At 45.3% G+C, this 12600-nt stretch overlaps 1 protein-coding gene across 2 annotated transcripts in view; it reads left to right on the plus strand.

The window, feature by feature from the left end:
• LOC129329379 (zinc finger protein 883-like) overlaps positions 1 to 10309 on the plus strand; it is a 30777-nt gene extending 20468 nt beyond the window's left edge. The window contains exons 1-4 of one of the 2 annotated variants that reach the window (XM_054978927.1): positions 1119 to 1196; positions 4319 to 4489; positions 4586 to 4712; positions 7588 to 10309. In XM_054978927.1, coding sequence (XP_054834902.1) covers positions 4415 to 4489; positions 4586 to 4712; positions 7588 to 9449 — 2064 coding nt within the window. In that variant the 5' untranslated portion in view covers positions 1119 to 1196; positions 4319 to 4414 and the 3' untranslated portion in view covers positions 9450 to 10309. Of the gene's footprint in view, positions 1 to 1118; positions 1197 to 4318; positions 4490 to 4585; positions 4713 to 7587 lie in introns of those variants that run through there. The other variant, XM_054978926.1, reaches the window with a different exon arrangement.
• The last annotated feature ends 2291 nt before the right edge of the window (positions 10310 to 12600 follow it).

Here is a 12600-nt window from a genome sequence, read left to right on the forward strand (position 1 = left end):
TGGGGAATGGTCACATTATAAAGAAACAGACTTCCATTGATATAGCTTTGTCTCACTGCTGCCACCACCTCCTCCTTCAGCTCCTGGCACAGGGAACAAGAGGCTGCCTGGCGGGCTCCACAAAGAGGCCATGTGGGCGCCCTTCCACCGCAGCCTCCTCCAGGTCCCAGCACCAGGACGGAGGGACCCCACGGCAGGGGGCGGCGAAAAGGCCGTGCAAGCACCTGCCCGCCAGCTCGCCACCACCTCCTCTAGCTCCCAGCACTGGGATTGAGAGTCTTCTCTAAAATGGCACACAGGTGGGTAAAGACTAGCAAAGTTTACTTACATTTATTTATTTATAAGCTCTTCTTTCTCCTAAGCATCTAGGACTTGGGTGGAGTGAAATTCAGTATATTCAGCGCAGTATAAAATAAAACCGCAAGCGAGGTCAGCTACCAGGTTGGCAAATGGAGTGAGTAGAGTCTTGCCCCGAGCGAATAAATAAAAGCCGTCTCTTCCCAGGGACAGGGGGCCAAGAACCATGAATGCCTTAAGCCCTTGTCTTAACCACTCCTCGCATCTTCTGGGGGGAGAAACAGACTTCTTCCGCAATCAAAAAGAGTCCAGTAGCACCTTTAAGACTAACTAATTTTATTGTAGCATAAGCTTTCGAGAATCAAGTTCTCTTCGTCAGATGCATGATCGGATCATGCTACAATAAAATTAGTTAGTCTTAAAGGTGCTACTTGACTCTTTGATTTTGCTACTACAGACTAACACGGCTAACTCTTCTTCCACAAGTATCTGTAAGCTCATATGCTGGAACTCGAGCCGGTCTTTAAGGCGCCACTGGACCCGTATCTTGCTGTCCCGTGTCCCCAGCCCGGATTGCCTTCGAGGGTGCCCGAGCCTTCTGCACCCTTCCGGGCTCGTCTCACTGAGCCCTGACTCGGGAAAGCGTCGACCCCGGGAAACGCGCGCGTCTTTGAGGCGCGGCTGGACCCAGGTTTTGTTTTGCTCCCGCTACAGGGGAACGCCCCTCTCGACCCCGCCCACCGCCCCCTGACCCGCCTTGGCATTGAGCTCCCAGCCCCTCCTCAGGTCCGTCCCTTCGGCGGTCAGTTCGGCTCCTGAGCTCGGCGGCGCTCCGCTTTCTCGGTCCCGCGGCTTCCTCCTTCCTGGCCCTCCGGGGCCTTCCGAGCGACTTGGGGCAGGTAAAGGGGCCCCCCGCGGGGCTGCAGCCGGACTCGCGCGGGGCTTCGGTGGGGCTGGGGCTGCCCCGCGGCAGCCCCTGGCGGGTGCGTCTGAGCCGCTCACTGACGGCGTTTTGGAGGGAAGCTTCGGCGTGCCTCGCTCGGCTTGTGCTCCGTGCGGGGCCTTGGCTGGAGCGGAGGGCGCCCCGGGAGGCTAATGGGGCGGAGGGGGAGGTCCGTGTGCCGCCGTGCAGCCCCTTGCCTGCGCCTCCCCGCCGGGCAACGGCTCCTGGTGGCTTTGAGCCACGGGGGTTCACATGTTTAATGTCGTCGGGCCAGGCGTTCCCACTCAGCCTGGTCTAAAATCCCACCAGTGGAGAACCCTGCTGCACGAGGCTCCCTGCCCGCTTAGGCCTATATCCCTGGTGGATGACAAACCCGCCATGAAATTACCTTCAAGTGCAGCTCCCCGCCAGCTGCACACTAGAACAAAAAGAAAAAATAAAGTATTCCCGAGAAGGCTGTTCTATTTACAGTATATAGATGCATGCAGGCAAGGAAGAAAGACGTTCTCCCAAAAGTGCCAGTTCGATTTTGAGCCGGCAGCCCCTTTGGAAGAACAGGTTTCTCGGTGGCTGTTTTAGTAGCCCGCCCCAGCTCCGTGGAACCAAAATGGCCAGTTGCCTCTGGAATGAATCGGGATCAACGAGGCATTATTATGTAGAAGGCGAATTTGTATGGGGCAGGAGAACGGCCCTTCAGTGCTTTCTGCGAGGGCAAGACAGTGTGCAGGAGCTTCAGCTTATCCATTTATTTATATAGATGTATTTAAGATGTATGTAAGCACTGGAGGAGCAAGTTCTAACATGTCCCTCCTTAGCCATCTGTTTTCTAAACTGAGAAGTCCCAGACTCTTCAGCCTTTCCTCCTAGGAAAAGTGCTCTAATCCTCTTGGTTGCCCTCTTCTGTACTTTTTCCTCCTCTGAGATACAGTGACCCAAACCGCCCACAGTATTCCAGATGCAGCCGCCCCATAGATCTATCCTCTTATCCCATGACTGCTAAGTTCACCCATTAGTCTTTGGTGAGGTACCTTGTCAAAAACCAAGTGTATAATGTCTACCTGGTCTCCATTACTTACATACTTGTTCACTTTCTCAAAGAACTGCAGAAAATTGGTGAGGCAGGACTTCCCTTTGCAGAAGCCATGCTATTTTCCCTTTGCAGGTTTTGTTCCTCTGTATGCCTAATAATTCTATCTTTGAATACAGTTTCTGTTTATTTGCCTGGGAAAGATATTAGGGTAATCCACACGTGTGTGTGTGTGTGTGATGTGCGTTCAAGTCATCTCTGACATATGACAACCGTATAAATGAAAAACCTTCAAAACGTCCTGTCTTTAACAGACTTGCTCAGATCCTGCAAACTGGAGGACGTGGCTTCTTTTATTGAGTCAAGCCATCTCCTTTTCGGTCTTCCTCTTCTCCTACTGCCTTCCACTTTTCCTAGCACTATTGACTTTTCCAGAGAATCTTGTCTTCTCATGATGCGACCAAAGTATGATAGCTTTAGTCTTGTCATGTTAGTTTCTAGGTTGAATTCAGGCTTGATTTGATCTAGTACCCACTTATTTGTCTTTTTGGCCATCCATGGTAACTGCAAAACTCTCCTCCAGCACCACATTTCAAATGAATCAATTTTCTTCCCGTCAGCTTTCTTCACTGTCCAGCTTTCACATCCATACATGGCAATGGGGAATACCATAGTTTGGATTATCTTGACCTTGGTTCCCAGAGAGACATCTTTGAGGATCTTATCTAGCTCCCTCACAGCTGCACTTCCAAGTGTCAATCTTCTTCTGATTTCTTCATTGTAGTCTCCCTGTTGGTTGATGATTGAGCCAAGGAACAGAAAATCTTGAACAACTTCCATTTCTTCAATGTCATCTTTAAAATTGTGTAATTCCTCAGTAGTCATTATCCACATGTTAATTGCAATTGTTTTGTGTCCAGTTTTTACGGCTTATCATATTTATGGTATTTAATACCACCTCAATCACTGGCTGATATTTTATAGAAACTTGATTCTTCGTTTCCGGTAATATTACCATAGGGTAGTTATTCTGTCATTTCTCCAAGGAGATTGGGGATTATGGTTCTCTTCTCCTCCTCGCATCTGCAGAGCCCCCTTATTCATTCGCTCATTATCTCACACATATGAAGAGCCCCGTGGCGCAGAGTGGTAAACTGCAGTACTGCAGCCCAAGCTGTGCTCACGACCTGAGTTCGATCCTGGCGGAAGCCGGGTTCAATTAGCTTTCTCAAGGTTGACTCAGCCTTCCATCCTTTCGAGGTCAGGAAAATGAGTACCCAGGTTCCTGGGGGTAAAGTGTAGATGACTAGGGAAGGCAATGGCAAACCACCCCATAACAAAAACTGTGCCCCCCATGGGTCAGTAATGACTCGGTGCTTGCACAGGGGATTACCTTTACCTTATGTGCATGCATGTGCTCTCCGTTTCAGTTTTAAAGAAAGATGTTACAAACCTCTGCCAAAGAACTAAGGGAGGATCAGTCTGAATCAGAATTGAGTTATTGGGGATGCAGCTTAGTACGTTCAGAAGTTCATCAGCTGCTTGCCTGGATGATTTCCTTCTCCATCTCTGTGTTACAAAATTGCACCTGTTTCTCTCATTACATAGATATTTATGAATAGCCACTCTGTAAAGAACTCCTGTAAAACAGTACAAGTATGGAAGTTTTATCACTGCTATGCCAGGCCACATGAGCAGTAAGATTTGTTGTGGATATAGTTGGATGTGTAAACAGCTGCCCTGTAGAATCTCATTGCTCCTGGAATGCATGGAAGGTGAAAAAAGATGGACAGGGGAGTAGAAATGGGATCTATGAGTGCATGGTGTAGTGACTAGAATTAATAGGATCTGGGCAACCCAGGTTTGATCCCTCGCTCTGCTGTGGCAGCTTTCTGGGTGACCTTGGGTCAATCATGTACGGTTACCCTAATCTACCTCATGGGTTGTTGAGAGGCAAAAACTGAGGAGAAGAGAATGATGTAAGGTGGGGTCTAAATGAAGTAAAAATAAACTGGAGAGACATCTTCCCCCATCTTTTGTGTTGCTCACAGACAACAGAAAGACGTCCCAGGCCTGATCCGGATCACGGCCTCTTTGCAGAGCAGTGGAAACAGCCGTTCTGCCTAAGGCTCGCTCGGGTCAGGGAGATGAACCAGGAACAGCCTGTGTCTCCCCTTCTTTCTCATGGGGGGCTTTCAGCTGATTCAAGACGTCAAAGCAAGGTAGTCTGCAACCTCCCCCTCCCCCTTTTCCCTCAGGAAGTACATTTCTTGCGCTGGACTTCGCTGTTGATAAAGATCTCATCCTCCTTTTTCCAGGGCCCTGTATCCTTCGAGGAAGTGGCAGTATATTTCACGGAGGAAGAGTGGGCTCTGCTGGATCCTGGCCAAAGAGCTCTGTACAGAGAAGTCATGGTGGAGAATTTTTGCACCGTGTCATCGTTGGGTAAGCAAGAGGCTGGCTGGTGGATGAAAGGGCATGAGGCATTTTGTGAATGTTCTGAGAATTCTCTGGTAGAGATCCCTGTCTCTTCCTTGTCTCGGTTTCCCTCAAAATTTCAGTTCATTAAGATTTCTTTAATGAATCATTGTTAAGCTAGATAATTTGCAGAGGAAATGAAGTATCAGAGGTGTGACTAGTCAGTTTGTGTTGCTTTTCTTGGACCTGCAAGCCTGACTTCATCTCCTGGCTGGAAGAGGCAAGTTGGGTGTTTGTTCAGTACTCTGACAAAATGAACATCTCCACAAGTACTTCCTTAAACCTTCAGTTTCTGAGAATGTTTGTCCTGCTCTTATTCTACTCAGAATATTTTGATCCATCTGCCTCTGGGGTTTTCCATTGACCATCTCTGTAGCTGCGTATCATCCCCTCATGATTGAAAGGCTAATAATAATAGGGAATCCATATTCCTTTTCTATGGGCTGGGATTGTAGGCTCCATCTTATGTAAGTCAAGACATAGTTTCTCCTTCCTTAGATTCCCTTTCTTGCTGGACAAATAAGCCCATCTTTCAGGTTTTCAAAGAACAGTCAATCATGAGAGAGATGAGGGTGGAGAGTAGACATGGGCACGAATGGACCCCCACTCCCCCACAAACACCCTGATCATTGTTCGGTGCTATCCACGAACATGGACGAACATGAACTGTTCCTGGACATGTTGGTTGTTCGTGGGGGCCAGAACCCCCCCAGCCCCAACCCCCCCACTTAGCCACCCTCCCCTCAAATCCACTGACCTGGCCCTTTAAAGATCCCCCTGCTAGCTGATAGTTTAAAGGGCCCTGTCCTGGAAAAAACAGCAGTCTGCTGGCAGCTAGTTTGAGGGATTACAAAAGTGACCTTCCCAATGTCCAATACCCACCAAATTTGCAGGGGACATAAACCTCACTGTCCTCTGAAGACCCCCCAAGTTTCAGAGAGGTTGCATCCTGGGAAAGGCATGATCCACAGGTCTCCCTGTTGGCTGTCATTTTCTCTTCACAGTGGCAAAAACCGGGTCTCTCTGCTGGAGGTACTTTGAAGGGTTAAAGCCAGAAGGAGTTCAGACAGAGTTCAGTCCCTCCTTGCCTCTGGTTGCCAAGGGGATTGATTGCAGCAGGGGCCAGACTGTCTGGCTTGCCAAACTGCGATGGGGCCTCACAAACAGCTTGTTCGAGAACAGCAGATTAGGCTGTTTGTTGGTTTTTTCTGTTCGTAATGCTGTTCGTGCCCATGTCTAGTGGAGAGTTCTTCAGGGGAAGGCCTTCAATCTGGAGACATGCCAGTATGTTTACCGGGAGGATCTCAAGCGAACATTTCTTTCCTGACAGAACTGGGTGAGAGCGACTTTCCTTGATAGTGATATCAGAAAAACAGACAAGGCATAATATATGAATCAGATTTCCCTGATTCTTTATACTGCACAGACCAATTCCTCTAGAGAGAATGGTTCCTTTGGAGGGTAGTCTCCATGGCAGTATACCCTGCCACAGTCCCTCCCTTTTCCACCCTACCTCATAAGGTTGTTGTGAGGAGTGGAGTTGTGTAAACCATCAGGAACCCACTGGGGAGAAAGATGGAGATAAATGAAGTAAATAAATAAAGTATGACATCTCTTCAGACACCTGCTTGAGGTGGCTTACAATTAAAGCAATGTAACGTGAAAACAAGCCAGTAAGAATCCATTGAGCAGTAAGAGCATAAACACAATCTATAACAGCATAAACGCAATCTATAAAACTTTTCAAAACGATTTGACAAGTTTGTAAGATAAAAGATGTGTATTGGCCCGATGCCTAAAAGAAAGTAAAGTAGGAGCCAAGGGGAGGGTGAGGAAACACAACAGAAAATGCCCTGCCGCTCGTTGCCACCCACCTCCCCTCTAAGGGCCGGGTCATAAAAAGCACAGCTTGAGAAGCAGCTCTTAACCTGATGGCCAGATAGAAATGGAATAGAAGGTAACATCAGGATGAGGCCCTCTTATGCAGTGAAGCATGGCAGTGTGGTGTAGTGGTTATGGATTCCCAGTGATTCCCTTCAGCACTTTACCCTATAATGTCACTTGTTACATTTCCTTTAAGAACTGCAAATCTATGCTTTTTATATCCTTCTGGTGCAAATACATCAAGATTTTGTATCCTAATATGATGTCAGAGACCAAAGATGCATTCACTCATTCCTTTTCTCATACAAATAAACCAACCTCAGCTGAAAAGCTGAGAAGGCCTTTAGTTCAATATTGGTTCAAGTCCTTCAGCTTAACCTAATTTTTTGTTAAAGCTTTGGCCCTCGGAGAACTTTAGGTCTTCATCAGTGCAATGCTAAGCAGTTTCTCCAGCCTAAGCTCAGTGACATCAATGGATTTAGACTGGAGTAACTCTGCTTAGGATTTGCTCTGCATGTGAACTAGAGTGGTTTTCAATGTTTGCAAAACCTGGTCCCACCTTGAACACCTATGTGGCTCCACGGGACTCACTGTGCTGGTGCCACAAGAAAGGACAGACTGGTGACAGGAAGGGGAGGAGCCAGAGTGGGGTTCTGCTCAGTGACGGAAATGCATTTTTCTGGAATGGAGGGCTCACTTTCTCCTTTGAGGCTTGTGCTTCATAGAGAGCAAAGTAAGAGATGTAGAACTCAGATATAGATGCTAATTTCCCCTTTCTCTGTTCACTTCTAATCTGTAAATAAGCCAAACATAATCTTGACCTACGTGGCTGCTTTTCTTGTGAGAACTGAAACACAACTATTAGCCGCTCTTCCCCCAGCCCCCATTCACATATGACTGTTCCTGATATGTGGTGACTGCTTCCTGGGCTTTTATTGGGTTTCTCTCTGTATTCCAGAAGGTGATGAACAGGGTCCAAATACAGTGAATGTAGGAAGAGACCAGGAGGTAGAAGTCAAAGAAGCTGGGAATCAAGGCAGACAGAAGAGAGAAGGAAAGCAGAAGTCATTCACTGTCAAAAGGAGGGATGTCCAGGAAATCCTCTTTGAAGGCAAAATACAGGAGGGGGGAAGAAGGAACAAGTATCCTCTGAGTGGGAAAAGACCAGACTGCAAATCAAGTTTTAAAGAAAACCAGAGAAATCACACTGGAGAGAAACTGTATGAATTCTGGGAGTGTGGAAAGAGCTTTTATAGTAGCAAAAGCTTTGCTATTCATTCACAGATTCACTTCGAAGAGAAACCATATAAATGCTTGGAGTGTAGTAAGAGTTTCAGTCGGAGAGACCATTTAACTTTACATCAAAAAATTCACACAGGAGAAAAACTGTACAAATGCTTGGAGTGTGGAAAGAGTTTCAGTCGGAGGGCCAATCTAACTTCACATCAAAGAATTCACACAGGAGAGAAACCGTACAAATGCTTGGAGTGTGAAAAGAGTTTCAGTCGGAGGGCCAACCTAACTTCACATCAAAGAATTCACACAGGAGAGAAACCGTACAAATGCTTGGACTGTGGAAAGAGTTTCAGTCAGAGGGCCCATCTCACTTCACATCAAAGAATTCACACAGGAGAGAAACGATACAAGTGCTTGGAGTGTGGAAAGATCTTTAGTTACAGCAGAAGTCTTACTATTCACCAAAGGAGTCACACTGGGGAGAAACCATATAAATGCCTGGAGTGTGGAAAGAGTTTCCGTCAGATCTCAGACCGTAGTATTCACCAAAGGATTCACACTGGGGAGAAACCATATGAATGCCTGGAGTGTGGAAAGAGTTTCAATCGGAACTCATACCTTACTATTCACCAAAGGATTCACACTGGGGAGAAACCATATGAGTGCCTGGACTGTGGAAAGCGTTTCATTTGCAACTTATACCTCACTATCCACCGAAGGATTCACACTGGGGAGAAACCGTATGAATGTCTGAAATGTGGAAAGAGTTTCCGGCAGAGATCGTACTTTACTTATCACCAAAGGATTCATAGTGGAGAGAAACCATATAAATGCTTGGAGTGTGGAAAGAGCTTTAGCAGGAGCATAAAACTTAATAGTCATCAAAGGATTCACACCGGCAAGAAACCATATAAATGCTTGGAGTGTGGAAAAAGTTTCAGTCACAGCTCATGCCTTACATCTCACCAAAGGATTCACACAGGAGAGAAACCGTATAAATGCTTGGAGCGTGGAAAAAGTTTCAGTCACAGCTCATGCCTTACATCTCACCAAAGGATTCACACAGGAGAGAAACCGTATAAATGCTTGGAGTGTAAAAAGAGTTTCAGTAGGAAGGACTGTCTAACATCACATTACAGAATTCACAGAGGGGAGAAACGATATCAGTGCTTGGAGTGTGGAAAGAGCTACAGTCACAGCAAAAGCCTTGCTATGCATCAAAAGAATCATACTGGGGAGAACATGTATGAACGCATGAAGTGTGGAAAGGCTTTCAATCAGAGATCACACTTTACTTCTCACCAAAGAATACACATGGGAGAGAAACTGTATAAATGCTTGGAGTGTGAAAAGAGTTTCATTCGGAAAGACTATCTAACTTTACATCAAAGAATTCACACAGGAGAGAAACCATATAAATGCTTAGAGTGTGGAAAGAGTTTCAGTCGAAGTTACAGTCTAACTACTCATCAAAAAATTCACACAGGAAAGAAACCGTACAAATGCTTGGAGTGTGGACAGAGTTTCAGTCGGAGGGCCAATCTAACTTCACATCAAAGGTTTCACACGGTGGAAAAGTTGTAAAAATACTTGGTTTGTTGAAAGAGTTTCAGTCAGAGCTCATAACATTATTTACCAATGTATTCACACTGGAAGAAACTGTATAAATGCTTGTAGTATGGAGAGAGTTTCATTTAGAGGGACCGTCTAAATTCTCATCAGAGAATTCGCACCAGGAAGAAATTGTACAAATGTTTGGCGTGTGGAAAGAGGTGTCAGCTCACACCTTACTTCTCGCTGAAGGATTCATACCGGAGAGAATCTGTGCAAATGAAGATGCTCTCTGTTGCAAAGGAGTCATATCTGTCATTGCTACATCAGAAATCCACAATTATTTTCTATTATAAGAAGGGCTTTTTGTCTATCTTGTTGCTTTTTGTAAACAACCTTTCTTTCATTAGAGCCATGTTATGTTAGTTATGTATACTTGTAGTTGGTTTCCTTTCTAGGTTAGCTATAATTTGGATTACATCAACAAAAGTGCTACGAAATGGCAGGTAACTGATGTTGAATTTGTTGACAGCTGCGAGCATCATGGAAACTGGAAACTTTACAGAATACTGGGAGGTTGATTGAAGTAAATCTGTTATGATATTTATGAATAAAGCAACTGTATAGACATTTAAGGGGTGAAACATCTAGACCAGAAGTATCTATTCAGCAACAGCATGTGTTTATTATTTATTGGAGTCACGTAACACAAGAACTGAGGTATGGTATGCTTTTCTGTTTCTGATTTTTATTGGTATCTGCCTGTCTAATTTCTGAAATGTATAGGCAGGCAAATTCAATCATTGATTTTCTCTGTTAGTGTGTTTGATAGCCATTGTATTGTAGTGATGATAATGTTGGTACCGGTTGTGGGAGACCAGGGTGTCGTTTATAAAAAGTGCCTTCTTGAGTTACAACACTTTCAAATGTTTAATACCTATACATTTTATACTATTTTATCCAATTGTTTCCAGTAGAAATTCCCCATACACCATTCTCTTACCGCTTAGGTTTCTCCTTCCAACAACCCTAAAAGACAGGCCAGACAGGGAGAAATTCAGGGTCTAAAACTCACCTTGTGCACTTTATGACTCAGGTGAATTTGAATCCAAGCCTTCCCAACCCCAATCTAACACTGTAACCAAAACATTGTACTTACTTTCATTTGTAGCCTAGTCTGGCTCCTTTCATAGATTGTTGCAGGTCCTGAGAAGCGCTTGGGAGGGAGAAGGCCTTGCTTCACACATCAACAGCTGTACTTGGGACGGACTAGAAGACATTGTCATGGCAAGGAGGTATAGTGAATCTTTTACAGTTTCCTTTAATGCCCACTTTTCACCCTTTTTAGGGCTTCACAAGCTGTAGCCTGTGAAGCAACAGATTGCTCAGCTAGCTGGGGAGTGTCTGTGTGCTTGGTACAGTATAAAGTGCATACCTTAGATGAGAGTTGCTCTAAACACAGAGTCTATATGTAAAGTCTAACAAGTGTGTAATGTTTTCCCTAAACTCATGACATTCACAATCCGTTTTATAAAAAGAGCGCAGAAAACACTTGGCAGACATTGTATTAGCTTAGGAGATAAATTTATGATGTTGCATGAGGTATAGGTTTCATTGAGGCCAAATTCTATATCTCATGCAGCGTATCTTGTTATGCACCGTTTTCTCTAGATACATTTATTTATTTTTATTCATAATTTGCCTTTCTCACTGGGACCCAAGACCATATATTATTTTTTCCCTGGCTCTGCCTCTTTGCTTCCGATTGGCCCTCCTTTCCCCTCCAATTCCCCACAGTCCAATCCTAATGCAGGGAAGGAATGTATTCCTGTAGGGGAATTGCCAATCAGGCCTATTGGAAATTTATTCAAGGTCTCAGGCTTCCTTGAGGCCCACAGGCCCAGGCTCATGACACTAGTCTCTATCTATTATCCCAAGTTTCTTGGGAAACTCAAAATCTCATTTCATATAAGATCAGTTATGGGGGTTTTTTAACCACATGTACAGATCAATTTTACCGCCTCCCTCCACGTGTTTATGAAGAATAACCTATGGTTCCCCAGGGTATAAAGCGTGTCAGGATTATCCCCATCATAACTGTCAGGCAGATGGGAGGCTGTGATAGGCTTTTCCAAGTCTGCTCCTTGTGTTCACAAGGATGTAAAGTTTGAAGCATCTCTTCATAATTTATGGAAGTGCACAGCTTGGGTTTGACGTCCTGTGTAATGTTTAAACAGGGATGCGCTATGAGGCCTGTTGGGGAAACCCAGGTGTACACTTGTGAGTCTCTCTTCAGGCCAGGAAAACAATTCCAGGGTTGCAGAGAGACAGTCCCATAGAGAAGGTCATGAACTTTCATCTGGGAAGACACCAAAAGGGAATGGGAACAACTGCTTTTCCTGCTTAGGCGGATACTGTTTGGGGGCTCAATAAGTTACTAAAAGTTAAAATGCTTGACAGGAAGTGTACTTCTGGAGGTGGTTTTCACACCCAAAGCAGGCTCAGTAACTCATAAATGGGTGAATTTGTGACTCTAAACTGTGGTGCTGTGTTTGGGAACCCACTGGAATCACAAGAATCCTTTGCATCTGAAGTGAGCTGTGGCTCATGGAAGCTCGTACCCTACCACGAATTTTGTTAGTCTTATAGGTGCTACTGGACTCTTGCTCTTTTCCTTTGTATCCTAGTAACTACTACTTCAGTAGTGGAGCATGTAGCCATTTTAATCATCATATTAATAATAAAATTTAATATTAGTAATAATACTATTTTTTTTATTGGACAAAGAAAAATAAAGTCAACAATGAATTGGGTAACACAAAAAAGATGAGAAAAACACACAAAACCAATGAACCACTAATACAAATATCTAAATAGACTATCCTATAACATAATTCAACAAGTAGGTTTCCGACAACTCACCCAGATCCCACAGCACAGGTGCGCTCTTGCGCCCCTAGTGGGGATGACAGGTGAGTCTTCAGAAACAGCTTGCCCAGGAGGCCAGCGCAGCAGCAGCACACTTCTTGCTCCCCTCCCCCTTCTCCAACCGCACGGTTCAGCTGTCAGGGCTGAATCCAGTGGCAGCCAGGCACAGGATCTACCTGGCTGCCAGCTCCGCTCCCCCTTCCCTGGCTGCAGTCCCCGCACCTTCAGCCCGCCTAGTCTGACCAGGATCAGGGCG

Source organism: Eublepharis macularius, chromosome 4, assembly GCF_028583425.1.
Source record: "Eublepharis macularius isolate TG4126 chromosome 4, MPM_Emac_v1.0, whole genome shotgun sequence".
Taxonomy (NCBI): Eukaryota; Metazoa; Chordata; class Lepidosauria; order Squamata; family Eublepharidae; genus Eublepharis; species Eublepharis macularius.